The sequence below is a fragment of the Benincasa hispida genome, chromosome 2 (assembly GCF_009727055.1).
Source record: "Benincasa hispida cultivar B227 chromosome 2, ASM972705v1, whole genome shotgun sequence".
Classification (NCBI taxonomy): domain Eukaryota; kingdom Viridiplantae; phylum Streptophyta; class Magnoliopsida; order Cucurbitales; family Cucurbitaceae; genus Benincasa; species Benincasa hispida.
In genome coordinates, this window is record NC_052350.1 from 33,840,643 (window position 1) to 33,867,953 (window position 27,311).

At 30.8% G+C, this 27,311-nt stretch overlaps 1 protein-coding gene across 2 annotated transcripts; it reads right to left on the reverse strand.

The window, feature by feature from the left end:
- Window positions 1-274: 274 nt before the first annotated feature.
- On the reverse strand, window positions 275-6,049 carry LOC120071938. Of its 2 annotated transcripts, XM_039024375.1 has the most exons (14): window positions 5,619-6,047; window positions 5,221-5,343; window positions 4,648-4,704; window positions 4,417-4,524; window positions 3,804-3,887; window positions 3,592-3,710; window positions 3,392-3,493; window positions 3,136-3,252; window positions 2,375-2,443; window positions 2,188-2,254; window positions 1,929-1,982; window positions 1,733-1,822; window positions 1,129-1,167; window positions 275-772 (listed from the first exon to the last, which is right to left on the reverse strand). In XM_039024375.1, exons 1-14 carry the CDS (start codon window positions 5,634-5,636, stop codon window positions 653-655), a joined length of 1,167 nt encoding a protein of 388 aa, XP_038880303.1. In that variant the 5' UTR covers window positions 5,637-6,047; the 3' UTR covers window positions 275-652. The 2 variants fall into 2 exon arrangements, with proteins under 2 accessions (XP_038880303.1, XP_038880304.1); XM_039024376.1 differs by lacking the exon at window positions 5,221-5,343 and having other exon boundaries at window positions 5,619-6,049.
- Between the last annotated feature and the right edge of the window lie 21,262 nt (window positions 6,050-27,311).

Sequence of the window (27,311 nt, forward strand, 5' to 3'; positions counted from 1 at the left end):
GATAGTAGATGTTTGGAATTGAATACACTTCACAATACTTTTTTAGAACTCAAGGACAGTTGTTGGAATTGAATACACTTCACAATACTTTTTTAGAACTCAAGGACACAATTGTACAAACCTATAGAATAGATCCTATTCAAGAAAGGTTGTACTTCTGTATGAGTTTCTCGTTTCAAATTTATTTTGTGATCAACCATTATATACCTTTTTATCAAAATTAATGTTGGGAGGGGCCTCCCCATAAACTCTCTTCAATATTTGGACAAGTTTATGAGAGAAAAATATATCATTTGAGAGAGAGAATCTCTTCTTTCTTTACTCCAGATTCATAAACAAAGGGTGGTTCCTATTCTTGTTTTCAGTTTTTATTCCAACACAACTCTAAATGGTATACAGTAACACTTGAAACACATTTCAACACAACAAGTTGAAACTTTACAGCATTTTAAATACAGAAGAACGAACACAACAAGATCAGGATTCGTACCCGAGATTTCATGTAAAGATACCCGCTGCATATATTGCTGATATAAAATCATTCTTTCCTCATCGTCCTTGAATACCAATGGGCATGTGAGTTGCCACATTCTCAACTTTAATGACGATGTATAGTGTGTTATAAATCATGCGAATTCGTTATGTAATCATCTTATGAAGTGTTACCCTCTACTGTCTCTGGGTACGGATCATGCCAGCACTCATCTTGCTCAGCAGCCTTTTGCCATCTTTTTCTAAATACATCTAATTCAATGTAGGACTGCCTTCTTACCTGCATGAATGAAATCGAGTTCAAGAGAATATAAATACAAAAGAAAAATGACAAATGTAGACTTTCAAACGCTGTGACAATAACGCCAAAAGGATTGTTTCATCAGATTCCTCCAAGTTATCACAGGTTCAGACCACAGCAGTTCACCCCCCACCCCGGAAAGAAAAAAATTGTTTGGGGACAATAAGCATAAACTCTTTCAGTATGCTATCTATGAATTATGGGATTGATTTTATGATTAAGTATCGAAACTAGAATAATTCATCAGAGATCTTATTCGAACAAAAGTAGAGAATCAGTTATGAAAGCATGAAGTCTAAAGAAACAAATGAAAGTGAATAGGTGTGAAAACTTACATCAGCTCTATGATCCTTAACATTAGACTTGGAAGATGTCTGCAATTATAGAGAACTTCTGTTATTTGATCATGAGGCTTAAGAAAGATTGGTTCTAAGACTAAGAAACACCAATATATCCTTCACTTTTGGTAGCTTCATCACACAGGACCAATAAAAGCACTCAAAATTTAAGTTATAGTTCAAGAAAAAAAAAGAAAGAAAGAAACAAAACATTGCCATAAAATATGAAATCACAACCACAAAAAATGCGAAAGGCATAATCTATTAACTGCAACAATCTTCTTGAGATGGATCCTACAAATTATGCAGATAATGAACAAAATATAACATGCTAATGCCTTCGAAATTATAGATTGAAACTGCAAGGAGACAGTGGAGATGAACTGACTTGACAATGCCAAATATAGAAAAATAAACTTGATAATGCATCACAACCCCAAACCAAATGACTAGGACATAATAATCAAGAAGACAGATATTCAAAAGCCTGATTTAACATGTACCAGGTAGTTGAGATCAAAGATTTCCAAGAAATCATAACGAAAGCAATAAGATAATTATGTTGATGCAAGTAAAATTTTAAATCTATCATATTTTCAACCTCATTTTCTTCTGGACCACCAAGTGTAGGCCTTCCATAATGGATAACATACTCGGAGTCAACGACACCAACATTCTTCGTTCGATCACCCTATTATAAAAAGAGTCCAATGTTTCAAACAAAAGCAGTAGAGAATTGAAGGAAAACAAGATGGCTGCTAATATTTGTAAAAGCAAGGAATAGTAAAAACTCTTGCCTGTGCACAATATCCCAGTTGCATATCCAAGCCCCAAGCATGGATCAAATCATTCTGTCCGGCAAAAGAAATGTATTCCGATTAAAATGATACATTCGAATGTCACTTCCTTGAATAATTTATAATAGGTCAAGAACAATGGGAGGGGAAAGAAAGTATAAGATCAAATGCCAAACCAGCCTTCACCAGAGTCAAGGAAAGTTTTGGTTTACCATTGTCCATCCATCCAAGGGTTATATAAAAAACAGTAGCAACCCACCTGGATCATATACCAAACACAACGCCATGCAGCTCGGGAAAAAACCGGGGCCATCATTTCTATCCATCTGCAACAAGGGATCTCATTTTTTCAGACGATCACTGTGCACCTACGCACAGTTCTGTAAAAGCTATCTATTTTGAGACATTCTCACAAAGAGCATAGAGCTTCTGGAAGTTGCACTTACCCAGTGCAGGGAGGGGCTGTACTGTTGTCATCACAACCTTTTCCACCATTGCTAGGTCTAAAAGTCCTCCTGCAGGAGTGACAGACCAAAGGTAGAACCATACAACAGTAAACAACTGATAAAAGCATATAAACCATAAATCAAAATGTCAATGATCAATGACTTCGAAAGGTAAAATATTCATGTCCAAATAATTCAACTTCTAAACAAAATCAATAAATAAAATAATAATAATGATGATGATGATAGGAAAAAAAAAGCCCACATAGAATGCACCAAGAAAGAAGAAGAAGAAGAAAAAGAGAGAAAAAAAAAAAAAAAAAAAAAAAAAAAAAAAAAAAAGCCACATAAAATGCACGAATAGGAACAACTAAACAGAAGTCCTGGGATTTTCGACTTGTTCTCAGCATCTCCTCTACTTGCCATTCATTAAAGGCGAGAGTTGAAACACCTGAATTAGATCAACCCATACGTGGGACAAAGTCCCCAGCTTAAGAATATAGCATAACTGACGAAAGTACAGTCTAACAGCAGAACTTGACAAGAATCCAAGTCCCGTTATACCCTCATAACACAATAAATATCTTTATGGAAAATCCCAAGGAACTGTCCATTACCCAAAGGCAAACATGCAATGACTTAATTGGTTGATGGAGTTTGTCCACTATCTGTTATTTTACTCCGTGAAGAAGCTATGAGATTTTTGCTTTCATGGGAAATTGATACAAAGTTCATATGAAATCAGGGGAGGGGAAGAAGACCTGTGCACTGTCGATCGCCTCCCACGTGCAGTAATTTGATGGTGCACCTCTGATTTGTATGGATCAAGTGCTGGTTGTGATATCTCAAGTCCTTCACTGTCAATAATATGTACATACCTTATAATGGGGAGAAAACATTGAAGCAGGTCAGCATATTTGATCTCTTAGAAGTTAGTAGTTACTAAGAGAATATTTAAAGAGAAAAACATCATGTGCTTAGTTTTGTTTTTCATCAAACAAATTACAGCCAACTTACTGTTCAGGATTGAAATTATCAACTCCAAGGTCCTCATCCCAAAGAAAGATGTAATTATATTCTGCTACAATATCAGGATGTAAGAAGCGCTTGGCAAACCACCTAGACATCATCAGATCAAGGACCAGGGAAACAAAGTTAAAGTCAGCAATTTCTGTAAATAGAGTGAACAAAACGGATGTAGTAAATTGAATATCTACCACTTAGTTTGATTGACTGCAGTTACATGTACTACCCGATTACTCCAATCAAACTCCCTCCACTCATCCACGATACCATCATAATGGAAAAGCATCACAGCAAAGTCACTAGAAAGAAACTGCAGAATAGCTGTGAATAAGTACAAATAAATGGCCATGGAATTAACAGGATAGATTTGAGTTTAGCAATATGATTATACTTTTATTCATACCTTTGTTACCATTTTATTCACAAGATCCTTTTGTTTAATCCCAACGGCCATGGCAAATAAGTTACCTGATGAGTTAACTGGATTCTGTTTCAAGTTATGCACAGACGGTACAAGTATTAAGATAATCAACAAGCACAAGTATAAATTTCACGAGTTCAACTATGTGCATAAACAAGAAATTGAAATTGAAGAAAAGTATTGTCTGGTAAAATAGGGGTTCAAAACTAAACAACTGGCTTCATTAAAAGAAAGTTGATTTTATGGGATTTCCTTTTAGCTAACTAAAAGATTACAACTTTTTTAACCTGTTTGGTTACACAGTAAAATGTGGTTTTAAAAATTGTAGAAATACTTGAAAGAAAATGTTTGTTACAGGAAGCCCTTATTTGGTGCTTTTAAAAAAATGCTTGTAGCAGCTAACGAAAGATCCTCCTAAACTCACTCTAATAACATTTCTCTTGAATAAGTAACAATGATAACGTTTCCTCACTAGCAGAAGGAAGATATAAGGAACTTTGAAGTCCCTCAATGCTTTGAAGGAAAAACAACAGAACATGAAAAGAGAAAAAAAGGGCATAGACTTCTCTTTCTGAATATTATCTTGATCTGTGACCTGATAAGAACGCTTTGATGCACCCCATAGCGGCCGCATTTCCAAGTTAGATGCAGTGACAACAATGTCTTTAGGTAGCGGCTCACTTCCATTTGGCCTACATTGATTCTAATGAAAAAAAAATAAACATGAGCATCAAAGGTAAAGATCATTTATGTTATATAGAGATGAGCAGCTTGATACAAAAAAAATTGTTCATCCTTGTAGCAATGGTTGAAATAGCGAACGAACCTCACATTTATTGAACTTTGAACCGACTAAACCATCTATGCCCCATCTAGATATTTTCTGCAGCGGAAGAATGATATGTATCACTCTAGATGTTCAATGAGCTAAAATCCTTTCACATACTGACAGAGTGGCATAAAATACATGATACTAAAAATGAAATCTATTGCAAACGCCACCATACAATGAATGAAACTTCAAAAACAACAAAAAAGGGAAAAAAAAAAAAAAGCTGAAAAATCAGAAAAAGAAGCTGAAAAATCCTATAAACAGGCTGATAAGTAATTGGCTGAACCCCTCTACTCTACCAGAGGCCCCCATCCATCCTAAACCCAACTTCAAGAGACAACCAGGGTTTTAAGTTATTAAGTTTTCGATGGCATAAATACAAGGCCTTGAAGGGTATCGCCAAATATCTCGAGCTTTGACCACCAAAGCACCCCTTGGTGCTTGCTACAAACAACAAGAGGTATTAAAACTATGAACTGCAATGATAAAGTAAAAAAACAAAAACAACATTGGATTCATAGAGAGAGCAACCAAGAGTTGAAAATCAACAAGAGCAAGAAAGCATACCTCCCTATAGTCTGGTGCTACATATACACTCCCCACAAACAATACAAGACAAATCAAAGAAGCAGTTGGAAGAAGGCTACAAAGACATGAATTCCTACTTTTTTGCTCAGAAAGCAAGGGCAACTGCAAAGAAAACAACTCAAAATAAGCAATGAAACAGAACCATGTCCATAGGAGCAGATACACAAGCATCTTAAACCCCACAAAACAAAGGGTATGATTAATTAAACAACACCCATGAATTCTTGATTGGTTTCCATCAAACAGAACCAAAAAGAACCCAAATCAAACCAAACAGAAACAGCAAATAAACACAAATAGCATAACCCAATAAACAAAAAAGTTCATTAAGAAGGAGCAGAAGAAGAAAAAAGGGAGGGGGGGGAGGGGGTGCTTACACAACCGGAGAACTTCATATTTCCATGAAATTGCAGAGAGATTGATTGTTAGTAAAAGAGACAGAAAAGAGGCAGAACTGCCCAAATTTCAATACCCAACAACTTTCACCGGAAAACACTCGGCAATAACATCCAAAAATGTTGCCCTCTTCGGGAAATGAATTTAAAAGCAAACGTGGGAGAGAAGGAAAGTCATTATAGAGAGAGAGAGAGGAGTTTCAAAGAGAGAAATGAAAGGGATTCTTCAGTTTTTTCTTTTCTTTTCTTTTTTCTCTGAAGAGAAACGACATTTTGGAAAAACTGAGGCAACCCGATTCACAAGGAGTAACGTTAATTACACAAAAGAGAACCTTTTTCAAAAATTTTCATTTCTGTTCTTTTTGATCTGGAAGGACGCAAGGATGATGAAGAAGAAACTGTAAAGAAAACCAACATAAATTCAAACAATAAAAAAATGGAAAATACGTGTTTTCAATATGATTTGCTGCTTGGTTTTTCTTTTTTTTTCTTTTTTCAAATTAATTAAGGAATTTTTATTTGAAAAATATTTGAGTGTATTCTAGTTTAGATCGAGAAAATTTCTTGTATTATCATACTACCTCCATTAATTACTTACAATAAAAATACCATTTAAAAATTACATGGAGTCCTTCAAATAAATAAATACTAAAATTAATAAATGATTTAATGACATGTCAAATAATGAATTGAAGTAACAGGTACTACAATAAAAATAGTATTTAAGAATTACACGGAGTCCTTCAAATAAATAAATACTAAAATTAATAAATTATTTAATGACATGTCAAATAATGAATTGAAGTAATAGGTACTACAATCACGGGGTGATAGTCGATTCGTTTTTGTTTGTTTTTAGACCAACTAAGAACTAAACCTTACCAATGGTTTTATAAAGAAGGGATTCAAATCAATATCCAATAAAAAATAAAACCAATAAATTGGTTTTTACGTTTATTATCAGTTTAGTTTTTGGTATTTTCTTTTTTCTTCCAGAATTTTTATTTTTTATTTTCACTTTTGTTTTAAATTTGTTCTTTTTGTTAATTTTAAATTGGAATTGGATTCATTTCTTCTTTTTATAAATTGAAATTTCATATTTTATTTGTTGACACTTCTGTAAATTTAAAAAAAAAAAAAAAAACATATAAACACCGTAATAATTGATCTTTTTTCCTAAACAACAAATATATGCATCATAATTAAAATACCAAAAAGTATTTGATGTTAGAGTTCATTTTTAGTGTATATATACAATTTGTTCGGTTTGACTTTGGTTGGTTTTACAAATAAAAAATCAATCCAAACCAATATATTTTTTGTTTTTTCTCCAAATACAAATCAATATGTCCAATTTTATACTAAAAAACCAAACCAAACCAAAATATTAATATCAATATCTCAATTTTACGGATATATCGACAAAATATCAATATCGATGGATATTCCTATAAATCACAAACTTTATAAAATTTATTTAGATTAATAATTAGTTGTTTTTACTCCTAAACTAAGTTATGGATTCGTATTCTTGTTCATATTGGACTAAATAGATGATATTTTTTTTTATGTTTTACAAGCATTAATAAAAGATGTTGGAGATATCCATAGATATTTAATATCACTATCGAACCTTTTGATTCAGGGATATATCGATGGATAAATTGACATATCAATGGATATTTTCATCCTGTCCAATTTAAGCATTCAATCACAAGTTTTCATATTACAATTTTTCAAAAAATAAATATTTTTTAAATAATTTTTTTCCTTTGTGATTTAAGATGATGAATGAAAATGGGCGTATCTAGGCTTTTTACTTTTACATCATATTAATAAGCAATTAAATGGACCAAGTCGTAGGTTTTATTTTTGTAATTAATTTATATAAATGTAATGATTTTATTTTAGAATAGTTCGTTACAATTAAAGGATTATATGAATTTTACTTTTTCTTCAATTCAATGAATGTAGGAGAAGGAGTTTTGTTTATTTATTTTTTTAAATAATTATATAATAGAGGATTAATGGATGGATCAATGAAATGTAATTTTTGAGGTATCTTATTTACCAAGTTAGGTTTAAATTGGTTGAAATGAGAAATGAACCTTTGATATTATTAAATAAATAAAAATAGTTGCATTATCCATTAAATTATACTCGAATTAATGATTTTGAACTTTCATCCATTTTTAAGAGGATAGAATTGTCAACTAAAGTAGGCAAGATGGACGGTTTAGAATTTAATCTTATCCTTTACGTCTCAAATACTTTGGGAATATTTGGGAGTGATAGTTACATAGTGAATTTAGATAAAGAGAATTAGATACAATTAATTTTTAAACAATTAAATTTATGTTTTCTTTCAAATTTTTTAAAGTGATTTTCAAATATTTAAAAGTGATTTTGAATTATTACGTTTGGATTTAAAAGTCAATTTAGAGTTACCAATTACTTAAAATTATATTTTCTATTTAAGAAATTATTATTTAACTTAATAATTATGGTAAATATCTATTTATGTTTATTTTATTGTTAAATTTTTATATGCATGGTTGATATTTTGAGTAAAATGAATGTTTATAATATACATATCGAAAGGAAATTCAAATATATATATAATTGTTTGTTTTATTAACCATTTAATGACAGAGAATACTTGTCATCTTTTGTTTCAATATTTAAAATAAAAAAAACGATTTTACAAATAGGCAACCAACAATATTTAACAAAAATAGAATTAGATAGCCATTCTAGGATTGATTTAGTATTCATCTCAAAATCACTCTCAAACACACTCTTAAAATATCTTCGGCAAACCATATATATATATATATATATATATTAGCAAAGTTAATGGAAGAAAAATATCTTTTCCACCCACTTTAACTATCTGTCTCTTTTAAACCCTTGCATTCTTTTAATGTGGTGTCCAAATATTTCCCAATATAGCATAATTGTAATGTGTTTTTAAGAAAATGTTTGACAACTTTTTTTTTTCTTTTTTTCTTTTTACAAATATGGCATAAACTTGACCTTTATTATTCTTTTCTATGTCATATTTGAATCTAGGTTGGATTTTTTCTTATGCCAGATTTATAAAATTTAAATTTCAATGCCTCAATGATATACTTAACCAGGGATTGTTTTTCTTCCCCCATTTTTTAGGTTGAATTTTATTTTTACTTTGTTCTTTTCTTTTTAATTAAAATGTTTAGTCCAATTATCTAAAATACATAATAGATCAAGTGATAATTTTTATATTACATTAGCAATAATAGGAAAAACCCACTAATGGTAAAAATTGATGACCTTTGAAATGCAATTACTATTTGATCCACTAAACTATGCTCAAATTGATCGACATTTTTCATCTATTTGACATTCAAAATGTGAAAATAATAAATTCAAACTTTCATACTAACTTTGAAAATTGCATTTTAAGGTTGACCTCAATGATATTATACATTACATTTTCTTCTCTTTGAAAATTTTCTAAATATTGTTGGTCTACCATCCTCTAATTTTTTTCAATCTCAAATGTAATTTTTTTTAGTAAGTTGATGATTTTAAAATTACATTTCACCGCTAATCATTTAATATACTTGAAATTAAATTATGTCAAATCACTTATGCAAGAAATTACCAATTATATTAATATGATTTTTTTTTTTTTTTTACATAATCAAACTTCTAACTTTAAGGTTGATGATACAAACATTATGTTAATTGAACTATGTTTATTTTGACATATTAACATGATCTATAATAGCTTTACAAAGCTAATTACAATTAAACAATTTAACTTAAAATATTGATTCCAATACTAAACATGCACTAAAAATATTGAAAATTAATTTTAATAGTAGAAAATCACTTTTGAAAGTGTAGAATTAAACATTGAAATGATGGTATGAAAATCACTTTTAACAGTTAATTTTGTTAAAATCACTATTTCTAAAATCATTCTCAAATATGCGCTTAAATTATATTTAAATAAATAAAACTTAGAAAGATAAATGCAGAAATAGAGATTGAATCTCTAAGAATTGTGATGATTGTCATATTCACTAAACCATGTTCAAATTGAATTTATGATCTTTTACTTTATTTATTTATTTATTTATTAGAATACAAGAGTAACCAAGAAAACTAAGAAGAGCGACAATCACCAATTGAATATTTTGTTGATAATATAATATTTTGACTAATTGAGCTATATAGTTTGATACTTTATTTTATGAGTTGTTTTTAAATATAGAAAAATGAACTAACTTATTTACAAATATAACAAAATATTACTGTATATCTATGATAAACAGTGATAGACAATAGATGTCTATCAATATCTATCACTTGCATTATCTGTGTCTATCATTAATAAACATTGATATTTTGCTATATTTATAAATATTTTCAGCAGTTTTGTCATTTAAAACAATTGTCCTTATTTTATTTTAGTACATTAGAGTTGAAGATTTGAATCACAAATCTCTAAGTCGTGAATTGGGCTCAAATATGTTTTGAACTAATAATAATAATAAATAAAAAAAAAAAAGTGTTTTTGAACGATGTTGGCTGTTATTTTATTGCCATTACCTTATTTGTTTCCGAACGGCAATTTACTTGCATTCTTTTTTATTGGCTGATTGAGAGTGTAGGATAAGGTGTGGGTGGATGTTAAGCAATAAAATAATAGCAATGTCTAAAATATTTTTTAAAAAAAAAAAAAAAAATTCGAGAACTAAAGTAGATATTTTTAAGAGTTATTATTTTTTTTTTTCAAAAGATTACATTTTTTTGTCCTTGAAATTTCCAAATTTGACATTTTAACTACTTAATTTTGATTTTAGTTATATTTTAGTCCATATCGTCAATTTTCGATTAATTACGGATAGAAATTTGTCATGATACCATATTTTCTCTCTTCTATTTTTCCCTCTCCTTTTTCCTTCCTTCATCTATGGTAGTTGCGTCGTTGTCGTCTCTTTTTTCTTTTTATTTTATTTTCTCTTCATCCTCCTTTCTCCCTTTTGACCTTCAATTTCTTTTTTCTTTTTTTAAACAAATGTGATAGGGAAGAAATGAGAGGAAAGGATAAAAAGAAAGGAGAAGAATAAATTTTTCATACAATTTTAAACACAATTTTCACGATTAATCATGATTAAAATCATTTTAACTATTTTTAAAATCACTTCTAAACCTTTTTTTTTTTTTTTTACAACCAAACTTTCAAACTCTCACACCCTTATTTGTCATACTAACGAACAAATACTATGATAAAATTTACACAAATCAATTAAAATCAAAATTAATTTGAAATATAAAAACTAAATTTATAATTTAATCTATATTTTATTATATTTTTCAAATCCAAGCGGAACAATATATTCTGAAATGAATGACCATATAAATATATATATTTGAAACATAATGACCATACAAATATAAATATAAGTACATCTTCACATTATTTTGTATAATTACTGACAAATGAAATCTTGTATTTGAAAATTTTATTTCCCATTTTCTACGCATTTTATTCGCACAATTCTTTCATAATTCAATGAGTAGAAAATTAAACAAAATATATAATAATAATGAGTAAATTAAATGTCTTTGCAAAATAATAATAATGATAATAATAATAATAAAAAATAAATAAATGCATTATAATGAGTCAAAATTAATGGGCTCCCGCTACAATTTTTTTTTCTTCTTAAACTATAATATTAAATAATTAATATATTGTACGTTTTAAACCACAATGACTGCTGTCTTTTATTATTTATTTATTGGTGTACGCTCACCTTGCACAATAAATTGGATTTTGTGCACTATTATTGTGAAGGATAGTGTCGGTTGCAATTGTGTAATATTATAGTAAAAACAATATTTAAGTCCATCTCACTCATCTTCCTGTATTATCCATTTTTTTTCGGTATACATTACGAGATAGGGGATTAAACTTTCAATCTGTAGGTATAAAGGTCATATCAATACTATCGAAGTAAGTTCACTTTGATAATCTATTCAAGAATTCAATCCTAAGTTGTTACGTGACAATTTTTTTTTATTATTTAAAAGAGATGATGCATAGAGATATAATATACTCTATTTTTATTGTTATTATTATTATTAGAAAATCAAATCTTTACCATTAAACTTGATATTACATATTTTTATACCTATTGAATTATGCTCATTTTAATTTGTATAATAATTTTCTGAGAGTAAAATGATTAAACTCATCAACTATTGTAGTTGTAGAAATTAGACTATAATTTCTTAAAAGGAAAAGAAAAAAAATTAAAAGTCAAAGCTCAACTGACATACACTGTGTTAGTGACTATAAGGTCTGTACTTCAAATCCTCTACCTCTGATTGTACTAATAAAAATAAATAGAAGAGAATACAAAAATGAGGTATAACAGGAAGAGTGATAATTAGGGTTTTAAATATCAATGTCCACAAAAATATCAAATTTATAGAAATATAAATGAAATTATCTATAAATTATTATTTATATTATATTCATATTGATAATTTTTTTTTCACTTTTTTATGTTTTATTGATTTTTTTATATAGAGAAAATATCGATTTACACTTTACATCGACGTTGATTCATTGATGGTTGAAAATATCATGAGGACGAAAATTTAATAACCTGGTGTGAATGGCAAAAGTTTCTCTTTGTGAAGAGACCAATCATTTATCTTTTTTATTTTTTAAAAATTTATTTATTTTTTTATCATCTTTTTGCGAAAATTCTATATGAAACATTTAAATTCATAAACCAATTCTAAAAATAAAAATAATCTTTTTAATAAATACTTGTTTTTATTTTTTCAAAACTTATCCTAGATAATTTAAGTTTGAGATTTAAATTGAAGTTTAGGATGGAAATTGATATTACTTTGTCAATTTTGGGTTAAAATATTTTTTTCCAAAATAATTTTAGTCTTAAGAAAATGTATCAAATTACATATAACATAAAAAATGAAAAAAAAAATTCAATTTCAATTTTAAAGATATGGAATTAATAACATGACGATGTTAATGTAGAATGGAGGTTTCAATCTATGTTCTTATAATTGAAGGTATATGTGTAAACTAGTTGCTGCTGCAAGTTAACTTAGATGAATAGTTTTGAAACTTCAAAAGATTATTTAGAAAATATACACTTCTTATACAAGGTAAAAATCTTTATTAATAGTGGAAGAAATTTTAATTTATTTTATAAAAAAATTGAATTATAGTTTTTGATGTCTCCCTAATTTGTATTTGTATATTGTATTATTGCCCCTTGCATTGTAGTATCCAAATGGCTATATTCTTAATATTGAATTTCTAGTTAATTGATTCAAAGTTATGATTATATATATATATATATTTTAGTACAACTAGCAGATAAATATGTAGTTGATGATTTAGACCATTGAACAATGATTAAAGTTTGTATTGTTTATTGGTTGAAAATTTTTTATCAATAGATCTCTCAATTTGTTGATGATAATAAAAAATTTTCTTGCTAATTTCTTTGTATTTCAAGAAATAAAAAATAATGAGTGAAAAAAAAAAAAGTTAAGAAAGATATATAATAAATGTTTTTCTTGCTACATTCATTCTTCAAGATAGGTATTCTCTATTTTAAAAAAAAATATATGTGGAGAGAGAAATTTAATCTCTGACTTTGAAATACAATCAATAGTTACACTATATTCATTTTAACTTTGATCGAGCTACTTTAGTATAACATTTTGATTGAGATAAATTTTCATGTAAATTAAAAAAAAAAATGCTAATTTCTTCTTGTGTTCCTTTTATTTGTTGGAGAGCTATCATCAAGTCTTAGGAAAGATGCATTTGGGGGTTGAAGGGGTTGATACAAGGAAAAAATTCAACCAAAAGAAGATTAAATCGATTATTACAACATGATCTTAGAATAAAGTTCTTATATGCACACACCAATAATACAACATGTACTTATTGAAAAAGGATTATCTGATACGTTACGTATCAAGTTACACACAATATTACAATAACTAATTCAAGAACATCAAAGTAAACACAGATAATGAAGCAAAAAAAAAAAAAAAAAAAAAAAATTACAAAATCTGGTAACCTAGTTCTGTGCAATACCACCTATGTCTAGGAGACATTGTACCCTAGAAAAGATATTTCACTAATAAATAGCTAAACAATTACAATGTTGTATTTATCTATAAATTAAATACAAAGCTTTGATAGTGACATGTGAACAACCTAATTTAATTAATGGATACTACTTAGGTTCTCTCTAATAGGTTGTTTGAGACACTGAGTTGAGATAGAATGTTTGGAGTTCATATGTCTGTAAAGTTTATATATCTGTGGAGTTCATATATCTTTTGAGTGTAGAGTTATTTGGCCTGAGTTCATATGTTTGTATTTGAGATGCAAAGTTGAGTTCATATGTCTGGGATATATGGTGCAATTTTTTGGACTCTAAATAATATGCTCTTACTATTTTTGTTTTGTAACTTTTTTATTCAATAATTTTACCCATCTTTGTTTGAATAAAATATAGATTGCAATTTTTTCTTTTAATTGTTAAAACTTTTCTTTCTTTTTTTCTTTTTTGGCAACAAACAACAATTAACCCATTACATTTCTTGTAGAAATATGGTTAAATAAAATGAGAAACCAAAGAGAAATCAAAACTTTTAATTCCTAATTTTTCTCCATGAATTTCATTATTTTTTTCTTTTTCTTCTTCTTTCTGTTGTTGCTCTATACTTTAACTATGTAATGAAATTTTTTTAATTAAATCTCTTTCATCATCTTAGCAATCAATGGAATGTCATCATACTTCTTTAATAATTTCATTTTCATTTTCTCTAAATTTGGAGGATCATCAGAGAACAAATCTCAATTTTTCACTAATTCTTGCTAGAAAATATTTCAGGAATTTTTTTTTATATTTTTTTTTATATGTTACATACTTTTCAACTACATACTTACTTTTCGTCTAAATATTCTTAACACTCATTTGATATGTGAATTCAGTTAAATAAAATTATTTTTTTACAATTTTTTACATATAAATATTGCACTTAATGTAGACAATATATATATATATATATAATCAACAACCCTACAACATACTTTAACAATCATCAGTCTTATAATAGTCAGAGGTAGTTGTTGAAGATGCTTTCACTGGAGTTTGTAGTTGGAGGTGGTTTTTGGAGCTTGAAGTTGGTCGCATGAAGGTGGTATTGGAGTTGGTTGTCGAAGTTCATTATTGAAGGTGGTTTTGAAATCTCAGTGTTGGTTGGGCGAAGGTGGTCGTCGAAGTTGATCATCAAAGATGATTTTTGTCGGAGATTATAGTCGGAGGTGGTTGTCAGAGCCCGAATGTTAATCTCATGAAGGTGGTATTATAGTTGGTTGTCAGAGTTTGTCGTCGGAGATGGTTGTCGAAGTCCCGAATGGGTTGCTGAAGTTGCTCATTCAAAGGTGGTCATTGAAGGTGTTTTTCATCGGAGTTTGTAGTTGGAGGTGGTTGTCGAAGCCTCGAAGGTGGTTTTCGGAGCTTGAAATTGGTCATTGAGTTGGTAGCGCGAAGGTGGTCGTCGGAGTTGAGTCAACGGAGGTGGTTACCGGAGCTTAAAATTGGTTGACGAAGTTGGTCGCATGAAGATTGTCGAAGCCCGAAGTTGGTCATTGGAACTTTCATCGGAGGTAGTTGTCAGAGCCCCGAGTTGGTCGTTGGAGTTTTCATCGGAGGTGGTTGTTGGAGCCCGGAGTTGTTCCCGGAATGTGACAGTGGCCGATAGGTGAAACCATTGAAAACATTGGAAAAATGGAGAGTTTGGGTGAGTTGGTAAAATATACCAACTCAACTCCACCAACATTTAAAGTTGGTGGGCTAACAATGAGTTGGTATATTATGCCAACTTAACTCAACTCTTGTTGGTGAGCCATACACTCCCTAAGTGTGACATCCCCTCTCAATGAAAGCTTCAATCTTTCTAATTTCAAATGAAAATTGCTTCACTTAATAGACTTAGGTTCCCTCTAGGTATAAGAATTACTTTTCAAGAAATTGATAATGCTTTAAGATGATCTAGAGAAATAACTCAAGATCTAAGTACTCTTTGTTTCACAATCACTAGGATTGACACACGATAACCCTAAAATGTAAGAATATAAGCCTTAAATATGTACGACCAAAGGGAAGAACCAACATAATGCCATAATTGGCCGAGCAGAGAAGGCAAAAAAATCTTTAAAAAAAACACCTAGATTTTTTTAAATAAGTCTACAATGTGAGAGAGATCTTATAAAGTATCCCAAAAGACAACAAGCAGAACATCTCGAGGGACAAGATGAAGAACAAAGATACTAGCAACTATACTTGAAAAATATAGCTAACATCAAAGCTCTAACACTCTCGACTAAGAAGTCAAATGTTTAAATCCTCCATATGTGCCTTTTTTAATTAGTTGAACTATATTTAAATTTGGCATGTAATAAATCAATATTATGATCGTAAATTTCATTAACATTTAATTGACTAATCTTATTCTTTGAATGTAGCTAGTCTCGTGGAGTAAGTTAGAAAATCAAGAAACTTTTAAAATGATATTTTGCTATCGCACTACATATCTTCGTTTTCTTATCTATTGCATTACCGTTACAATTGCATGCATTCTTTTTTGAGTTTACATTTTGAACTCACCATTACAATTTATAGATAATTTAAGTCTCATTTGATAATTATTTGGTCTTTGAAAATTGTGCTTGTCTTCTCACAATTTTTTATGAACTTTTCATATTTCTCAAGTAAACATTTGAATACTTAACCAATTTCAGTTTTTGAAAAACTGTTCAGTTTTTGAAAAACTATTAGAACAGGTCTTAAAAGATTTATATAATTAAGTTTAGTTCATATATATATATACTACTACTACTTTTTAAAAAGATATTTATTATGTGGTCAATAATTTCACAAGCATATACTAGAAGCATCAATTGGCTACACCATGTGCTGAACAAAGAAGTAAACATCAAATTATTGTTTCATTGAACTTTCAATTAAAAAGAACAAAACTCCATGGGGAAAAACTTGTGGGAAAAGAAAAAAAACTATCAAATCAAAAGAGAAGAAGAGAAAGTGGGCAAGAGAGTTGAGCACAGCAAGGCTCGGAGGGTGACATTTGTACAAAGGTTGACTTTGACTTTTCATCATAACATGGAAGTTTTTTTTTTTCCTTTAAAAAAATACTCTTTTTTGTACAACGTGGGAAGGTTTATATGGCTTGAAATGTTGATAAAACTATTCAAACCAATATTCTTATAGATCTTAGTTGTTATTTGATATAATTTATATGAATATTAAAATATGTCAGAGTTGAATAACATATTTTATTTGATTGGTATGAATAATACAAGTTTTTGTTTTTAAAAATGACAAACTTAAATAATCAACTATTGAAGATAATCTCGTTAAGGCACAACGAAAGCGAACTCTCTAACAAGGAAGTTTGGTGATCTCCATTGTCTTATGAGCAAGAGTATGAGCTAAATTATTGAGACAATGAAGAGTATGATAAAAAAAAATAAATTTCCATGAATGTAGAATTCAATCTATGTAAAGATAATAGACTAAGTATCACATGTTGAAACAAAGATTAAACTATAGACAACCATTATATCCATGCATAATGAATGGTTAGAATTGTTGTGGGTCATTTCGGGCTAAAGGACATAATACACTAGCAAACACATCAAATCTAACAAAAACATATTAAAATTATCCTAAATCAAAGGCCATAAACACACATTTTAGGTGTATTTCATTGTCCAAAACTTGAAATTTTGCTAGTTCCGAGCAAAAGTAGAATAAACCATCAGGAAGATTCTAAATATACATGCAATTAAATCATGCCACAATAGTAAGAGTAACATGCTAGATCCATAAGTAGAAATATTCAAGCACGTTCTTTTATTATGAAATTTTAAGGTCAAATCAATTCATACTCCATGTTTTGTGTGCCAATCACATTCAATTCGAAACTTAAGAATTGACTTTAGATTTAATTGTGCTTCTCTAAATTTTTTCCCCTACTCTAGCTCAAGCACCAATAATCAAGCATCCAAAATAACTCAATAAAGTAATATATCAACTAATTTGCCTGCAATTTACTCTAATGGATGCCCTAAACTTGCATTCTTTTACCTAGGGCACTAGCTTTAACACATTCACCACAAAGACTCATACCTAGTCAATTCCCAGGCATTCTAACTTATCACAACAAAGGTAACTCTTTCTTTTTACCTCTATCCATGCATACACATTACAATTTTTTTTCTTTCAAATTCTCATTATTTTGATTTTTTTTTGGCTAAATTGTGTACACTCTTTTTTTTTTTTTTCAACAAGCAAATAAAACTCTTTTTCTTCTCACTTAGTAAAACATTCCGACCATCGTAAAAGACACTCTTTAGTCGGTGAGACCTGTCGAGGTGACAACCAAATTTACTCAAATTAACTCTTCATTCAGTTAAAGATTCTAAATTAAAGTAGTGGTTATGTGCTCAAAATATGGGAGACACCAAGAGGACTAAAATAAATCATACATCAAGAATATGCTATTCTATTTCCACAATATATCATTTAACATGCCTATTCAAAGTACATCATAGATAATCATCATCAAAAGCATGCAAATCAATTTTCTCATCGTCTTTTCCACTAAAAAGTTTTAAAATTTACTCTAATTTTAAATTAACATGCATATGTCCATAAATGGTCATTAACATGCATAGGAGGACAAGAAGAACATAATAGTACCCAGTATTCCTCCCACCTTAAAATTAAAATGATGCATTGTCCTCAATGCATGAAAAGAATAAAAAGTCACTTAAAGAAAGTGATACAAGTCTGAAAGTATGTGGGAGTCCACCAAACAGGCTGGTAGAATGAGTATTTTGTGTTAAGCAATGTTCTTGAAATAAAGCAACAATAAGAGTGGCACCGTTTTAAAATAAAATAAAAACTAAGACAAAAATAAAAACAAAAAGCAATATAAATTAGGTTGCCTCCCAAGAAACGCTAAGTTTAATGTCTTTTAGTTTCGCTTCATGTAGGATCCCATGGTGGTTTAGATATGCCATTCATTACTTCAAATCCTAGAATCAAATAATTATAACATCCATGCCTAGTGGATAGACAACTACAACATTCATCACAATCAGGAAGGTCGTTAGTCACATTAATACATTCAATCAACTCGCTTAATTTAGCTTTATTTTCTTTAGGGGGAGAGGTAATAGGCACTACAAATTCATGCTCAACAATGGTCTCATCAATGTTATCTATCCTATGACACGTACATACCTCGTTTGAGCATTTGAGAGATGGGTAGATGCCAAAGGTTACCTTGTTATTATTAACTCTGAAGGCCAACTTACCTTCTTCAACATCAATGAGGGCTCTACCGATGGCTAAGAATGGTCTTCTCTAGACAATGGGAATCTTTGAGTCCTTCTACATGTCTAAGACCACAAAGTTTTCATGTAAGATAAATTGACCCATTTTTACTAACACATCCTCTGTTGGGGATGATGCCTTAAACTCTTGTTGGGTCCTGTAGTTTGTAAACAGCTGTATTGAACAAATGCTTGTGATGTAATAATATATGATATTTTCTTCATTATTGTCTATGAAACATGGGGTGTTTTAATTGCTTTACCACAAACCAATAAAATAAGATCTCTGGTTTTCGTTGTAACTTAAGTATGTATGTGGAGACATACAGGCAGAACATGCCTTAAGTGATAACCAAAATGGTTTGTAGTATATGGATATAGGAGTGAAACCTTATCCTTGTGACACTACAGATGAGGCCCGTTTTGTAGATAGTTACAAGTGTTGTGACATGCTACAGATGGTCTGATCCTGATCATTCATGTGGAGACATGCGAGCGGGGGCGTCCTATATAAAGGAGTTTGTATAAGACTGGATCACAAAGTGTTATAGTCTCATTATATAATGCCATTCATGACAGAGACTTCACTTCACTAAGATGACCATAGGTAACATGGCCTTAATCTTGAGTGAGTTGGGAACTCCTGTCTTTAAGGGCGGTCCTTTGATTTGCATGGGTGCGAGTGGCCAGATTGCCGACTCAAACCTACCACTTTGGGAATTCGTCTGATTTGAGAGCTGGGAACTTAGCTACACAAGATGGAATTCACTTCTTCCCCGAAGCAAGGATAAGTAGATAGATTGCTCCCTTAAGGGCTGATTCCGAAGCTTGAACGATGTGGCGCCACACATCTTCTCATGGCCCAAAAGGTATCCACTCATAGTAGGACTATGAGATATTGTTCATTAGAAAGATCCGTGGTACTTAAAAAGTTAGATGTAACTATAGGGGCAAAATGGTAAATCGGCCTAGTTGTACTTATGAGCATATGTGAAGGGTTATCGTACTGTTGACTGGTTATATCCGTGGACACAGAAATATATCTATGGTGAAAAGAGTGCAACTGTTGGTCTTTAGTGGAGTGCCTGGTAGTTAACGGATGGTGGATCTCGTGGCTAAAGAGTTAGTTAGCTATTCACGTACCGTTGGAGCTTCAAGCCACATGTCCATAAGGTCCCATTGGTAGCTCAATAGATTCAAGTTGAGAATAAGTTTTTTGGTCAATTTGAAGTGTTCAAATTGACAAGAGAAATTTTGATTATATATGATATGATTAAACTGGTCAATTATATATGATATAGTTGACATGATGTATGAGATACATTAATTAGAGGAAAATGATATAAATATGATTTATATCTAGTAGAGGAGAAAATGACTATGGTTTAAATGTTGCATATGATGTGATATTAAAACTATAGGTTATGAATATAATATGATAAGTTAGTTATTATATTTATTTATAATTAAACAACTATGAGATAATTGTTTGTGGGTTTCTCCATAACCATGCGTGAAAGTAGGAAGTTACATTCAGTTTTCATAACTGAAGGATAAAATGAAAATAGTTTTCATTTTGCAAAAGGATCGGATAATCGCGTCTTGGTTGTACACTGTCTATCATTTAGCTAACGAGAGCCTACACGACAGCTCAAGTGTTTTTCCTAAACGATCGTGTACGGGCGCATCTACTTAAACAATCGTGTAGCTTTTACTAAGCGATCACGCGCGAGAGTGAGATTCTCTAAACGATCAAACCTATTTCCTAAACAATCATGCACCTTTTTCTAAACGATCAAGCACCCGACTATACGATAGACACAAAACCTCTTCCACTTTCTTGGTCGTTGAATACAATTGTGTTTTCCTCTTTCCTCTACCAAATCCAACAGAGCCCACACCTCTTGAATTCTCACTCTGAGAATACCAAGGTCACTGAGTGGTGGTGTCCAAGTTGCTGCTTGTTCATGTAGAAGACCGTTCGATGTTGAGAGACAGCGAGAGATTTGGTAGATAATTGGCTTGGCGTTGCAACGACAACAAGAGGTGCTATTCCAAGCGAGAGCGAGAGATAAAGAGAAGAAAAGTTCTTCAAAGGTGAGTCTCTTGTTCCTTTGTATTTAATTCATTGAAAGCATGTTGTAATTTGTTAGTAGATGCATAACTTGTATGTATGTTTGTGAATGTTGTATTTATGTCACAATGAATTTGGAACGATCTTACTTCCACTCATAGGTACTCTATGATAAGAGTTCCTTCATTCTCTACTATTCCTCTTCGATAAATAAAGATCTGTCAACTATTTGTAGTGAAATTATGGGGAGCTTCACCTTATTAAGTCCAAATTTCCTGTAGACAAACAGAGGCATAAAATTAATAAAAGCACCTAAATCACATAAGACCCTCTTAAAAGAAAGAGAGCCAATAGTGTAAGGAATAGTAAAACTCCCTGGATCTTTTAGCTTTTAAGGTAGCTTTTTTTGCATGATGGCACTACACCCTTCTGTCAATTTTACCATCTCAAATTTGTTTTTCCTAGATACACCTCCTTCATGAACTTCACATAGTTAGGCATTTGTTCAAGTGCATCAATGGAATACTAATGTGAAACTTCTTAAACATATCTAAGAATTGAGAAAATTGCGAATCCAAGTTTATCTTTTGAAATCTTTGAGGATAAGACAATTATTCAATAGGGAAAGGGTTAGGAGTAGGATACTTCCTTGAGGATGCTAACTTGGATGCCTTCTTCTTTCCCTCCTCAACACTCTCTTCTTGACTTGATTTCTCAACAAACTCATTCAGGGTCCTCCACAGTTGGCTTTTTTTTTTTTTTTTTAGTTTCTGTGGGACCTTGCAACACATTTGTTAGTATAAGAGAATTTTTCATGATTTCTCAAACCTGAAATGTAATATGTTGGTTGTTGCTGTTGTGGGGTGTCCTTGATATCCTTAATTTCTCCCTACAAAGTTTGTTATCTATAAGTCACCATGTCTCCATCTCTATCGGTTTAGTGTTTCAGTTGCCATAGCTACTTGGGTTGTTATGATGGAGGATTCATCTGGGCCTAACCACCTGTAGTCAATTTTCTCAAAAATATTAGTAAGTGAAGCTAATTAAGCTTTTAAGGAACTTACCTGCTGCTCTGGCGGTGGACATCAGACCAGTTATAGCTTGTGGCTGGTATGTCCTCCAGAAGGGCAGAGGCTACTGAGGCTTTTTTTTTTAACCAAAAATTGATCCTCCAGTAGCATCATTTAGGATGGATTTTGTGCTACCGATCAATCCATTAAAAAACAATTGGATTTATAACCAGTATAGATATAGGTTGGACACCTCATGAGAAGATCCTTGTATCTTTCCCAAGCCTTGAACAGTTGCTGCTCATCAGGCTGTTGATAGAATGTGTCAATCTCTGACCTCAATCTAGTTGACTTAGCTCGTGGAAAGAACTTGTTAAGAAAATTTTGCGCAAACTTCTTCCAAGTGGTGATGTTTTCAGAATAGATGGTCTCCAAAAAAATCCTTGGCTTGATCTTGCAAAGAAAAGGGGAATAATATTAGTTTAATTGCATTACTAGTAACCCATTAATCTTTATCGTTCCACAGATTTATAGGAAGGTTCTTATGTGCTTGTGTGGGTCTTATTGAAGGAATTAAATTCCTCAGTGGAAGCACGTGAACGCATGTGCCAATGAAATTTATTTTGAAAAAAAAGTGAAAAACAAAGAAACTCATAATATACAGGGTAACATATTAACTACAACATGCTTTTGGGATAAAAGAATCCATTTCATTGAAGATTTAATTCTAAGAATTCCTCTCCACTTTGTGAATTCTTCGAACTCAAAATATTGCAAACTCGTCCCTCGAACTCAACTTGGAAGCCTTGCTATTCTCCGAACAGAATCAGGATTGTGGGTCCTTTAGAAATGGGAAAAGTAACAGAACAATTTCTTTTTGTCAAATGTGTTAAGAGAGATCTTGGTTTTGGTAGAGAGAATTTTTCAGAGAAACTTGTGTGTTCAACCACAACAAAAATGACATTCTATTCAATTCCTCTACAAAAATTCCTTAAAATGAGAGAGATGGATGAAGGGGAGTTACAACTCCCCTCCACTAAATCATGGGGAGTTATTCTAATTTTCTTTAATTTATTTAATAAATAAAAAATCAAATTTAATATATTATTAAATAAATATGAATTAATTAATAAATTAAATATCATAGATTTAATTTCATTTGAATCATATTCAAATAATATCTTTTCACCGGACCTATAATTTTAATATGAATCTCATTCATGTTAATTTTTAATCTATAGTTTTATATGAATCTCATTCATATAAATAATATTTGAATCTTATTCAAATATTTATCTCTATCTCATGTAATAAAGTATAATTTTGAATCTTATTCCAAATTAACTTTATATTATAATGTATCTATATACATTATTAATTGTATCTAATACAATTAATCTCCTTACTTAATTGAATAATTCAAATTAATCCGAAATTAAATGATTCTTGTTTTACCCTTAGTGAGTTAGCAATACAAATTAGAAGCTCTAATATTACGAGATTAATTAATTAAACTCTTTAATTAAATTAATCAACATTCATTAACTACAGGTCACTCCACTAAAGACCCACAGTTGCACTCTTCACATTGTAGATATATTTCTGTATTCATGAATATAACCAAGTAACAGCAAGTCGGCTCTTCACGAATCGCTCGTAATTACAGTTGGGTCAAATTACTGTTTTACTCTTATAATTACATCTAACTTCTTAAGTACCACTGATCCTTCTAATGAACAAACAGTTTATAATCCAACTATAAACTAATCCCTCTTGGGCTAGGAGAGGGTGAGGCTTCATTGTTCAAGACCCGAAATTAGTCCTTTGTTACTTACTCTAAAGACGGGAAGGAGAGAATTCTATTTTGTGTAGCTATGTTTTCATCTCCCTACTCAAACAAATCCCCAAAATGGTAGGCATATTGAGTCGGCGAATCTTACCACTCTCACCTATACAGATCAAAGGATTTCCCTCATAGACAGGAGTTTATAACTCACTTAGGATTAAGGTCAAATCACCTATGGTCATCCTATGAAATGTTAATCTCTTCAATTAATAATGTTATAAAGAGAAACTAATCATTTTGTGGTCCAATCCTATACAAACTTAGTTTGTATAGGATACCTATACTCGCATGTCTCCACATAAACAATTAGGATTAGATCGTTTATAATGTTTACAACTCTTGTAACATTTACAAAGTGGCACCCAATCTTATCCATATACTACAGACCATTTAAGTTATTACTTAAGCATGATTCACCTATATGTCAACCACATACATGTTTAAGTTACATAAAATAACCTCGGATCTTAATTTATTGGATTGAGTCAATACAATCTAAATGTTGAATAAAATAACTCATTATTTTATTAAATAAAAAATTCGAATATAGTTTACAAACTACGAGAACAATAAGATTTAGGGCACCAATCCCAATATTTCAGCGGGACATCCTCGAAAATCAATATCTCATGCCATTTGGATTAAGTTAGGCTTCAATTTAAAATTAGTAGCATTGATTGGAGCATGGACTATCCCAGGTTGGGCTTCAGGCAAAACTGGTTAGAAGTATTCTTTAATGGCCTCTGGAGCCTCCTCTACCATCTCTTCAAATTTGACTTTGCTTTCCTTGAGAGTTTTCCTGAAAATTTTTTCAATGCAAAAGATTAGACTTCTTGGTATGTGGCATATGCCACAATAACTTCACAAAATAAAAAGAAAAGTAAAATGCACCTTAGATTAAGACCTATCCAATTCTTTGAATATTAAGCAAATTTGTTACTTTGATACTCGACAATGATGCTAATTAGATGTCAACTGAGTTAACGGGTCAAGTTATAGTAAAACAGTCAAGAGACCAGTCATCTAGAGATCAAATGTCTTGATTATACTTAATTATTCTAGAATTATCTCGATATCTAAGGAACGGAGATGTGATGATATTTTGATTTTTGGAAGCAAATAAAACAAATGTAAAAGCAAGGGTGAAATTCAAGAGATAGAAATGTTTAAAGCCATTGATTTTCTTAATTACTTCATTAAACCATGCAATGTATTTCTTTGGATTGTTATACTAAAAATATGTTTAATTCTAGAAACTAATGTCTGGATTACTATCTTCCAATAAAAATGTTATTTTGAATTATTATCTTCCAATAAAAAAGTTTTCTCATGCAAACTTAATTGATTACTAATTTCTTGAAACCAAATTAAGAAGCAAGCCATTAGGATTAGTCATAATAAACTTTCATTTGAAACCTAACTATTTGAATGATAGATTATCTAACCATCTATTCTAAGTCTAATTAAACATGCAATCTTTCTTACTGAACATTCAACTTAACATGCATCTATTATCAATCGATGTAATAAGTACAATAATATTAGAAAACAATAAAGAACACTATATCCATAAAGAATATATAAGTGCATTAACTTAAATCCATAAAAAAGTTCATCAACACCCTAAAACTAAAGCGTTTAGCCACACATCGATGCTACAAACACATTCTCACATATTACAATCATTGTAAATGATAGTTAGCTCCTTTTGGTGTTGTTTAATTTCCAAAAAGGACCGCATCAAAAACAATTTATGAACTATCAATTCTACTTCTATTACTACGATGTCATAGTAACAGTGGTAAATCGAGATCGAACCATAGAGAAGCGCATTAATAATGTTTCGTTAAGGTAATTATCTAGCTATAGCGTAAAATGAAGGGGGGAGGGGGTTATGTGGATATGAACTAAGCATGAATTTAAAATGCAAGAAATTAAAGATAAAGGGTAAATGTAACTAAGGATGATAAATTCTAGTCTTGGGAGCAAATTGGTTCCTATGTAGTTCCTATCATTGGATTACTTTGAATAAACACACATTTGAACATGCTTGCACAACGACATACTTAACTAACAAAATTTCCAATGCAAAAGGTAGCCAACTCAACGGATTGAGCTAATATGCGCCCTAATTATCAATTAAATCATAGACCCTAATTAAACTACAAGTCTTCAGTCCTAATTGGGTTCGATATTTATCAATAAAACTAATAACATGTGAATTAAGTCGTAGGGTTCCATTGTATTGATTAAGTAGTTGGATAGTCTAACCGATTAACCAATTATCCTTGAACTTAATTGAAACATGCATTCTAAGATTAAAAAATAGCTATAAATCCTAGCATACAAGATTCAATTACATGCTACTTGTGATTATAGCTAGATGAAGAGAAATACATCATGCAAGTTATTAAATCGATTAGCTATGACATACATTCAAGGGTAGGGGCATCAATCCATCCAAGAAACATACATCAAGAAATTTGAACAGATTCAAAGAGGCATAGATCATAATATGAAATTTATACAAAAATAAATCTCAAGTAATTTCATAAAGCTTACTCCTAAAACTAGATTAACACTTACCTCCAAATCTTCATTGACAAAGAAAGAAGAGGAAAGAGCTTTAAATCCATATTTACAACCCAAAATATCAAAAACCTAAGCTAAGATGTGAAAAAAAAAAAAAAAGAAAAAACAAAATGGGATTGGTTTCTTCTTCTTTTCCTCCATTCCCTTGCCCTAAAAAATCGAGAGGATAGTTATAAAAATTGGTTGAGCGTAGCTATGCTAGCCTTTGTTCCTGTAGCATAATGTAGGGCGTAACAACGCCCTTCCCTCCAAAACACGTGTGCGCACCACATGCCAGTCATCCATCAATATCTGAAGCATCAACATCACTACCTGCATGAAATCCATGCCTATTGCCTTCAAGCGTAACGTGCAACGTAAAGCACAAGGCTGTTACACTGTTCTAGGGGCATTTTTCATTTTTTTATCCCTCGGTTGTTGTTAAGTGCTCTGTTTAAATTCGAATTGCTCTCGAATCGTCCTGATAGCCTCATGTGCTCATTTTCCTGTCAAAACACTCAATAAAACATTATATTCCTAAGAACTAAGAGTAAATAGTAAAGAAAAGTAAGGAAAATGAAGAAAACCTACTCTTGAAGCTATCTCTATCCTTGAAGCCTGTCAATCTCGCCTCGATTCACATCTTAAGATCTCAAACAACCTCTAAACAACCATATAATTTTCCTCACTCTCT

Coding starts and splice junctions, on each gene's coding strand:
- LOC120071938 (XM_039024375.1), bottom strand. Junction 3,711..3,803: donor TGAATAAAATGGTAACAAAG/GTATGAATAAAA, acceptor GCTATTCTGCAG/TTTCTTTCTAGTGACTTTGC. Junction 1,983..2,187: donor GTGTTTGGTATATGATCCAG/GTGGGTTGCTAC, acceptor TTTGCCGGACAG/AATGATTTGATCCATGCTTG.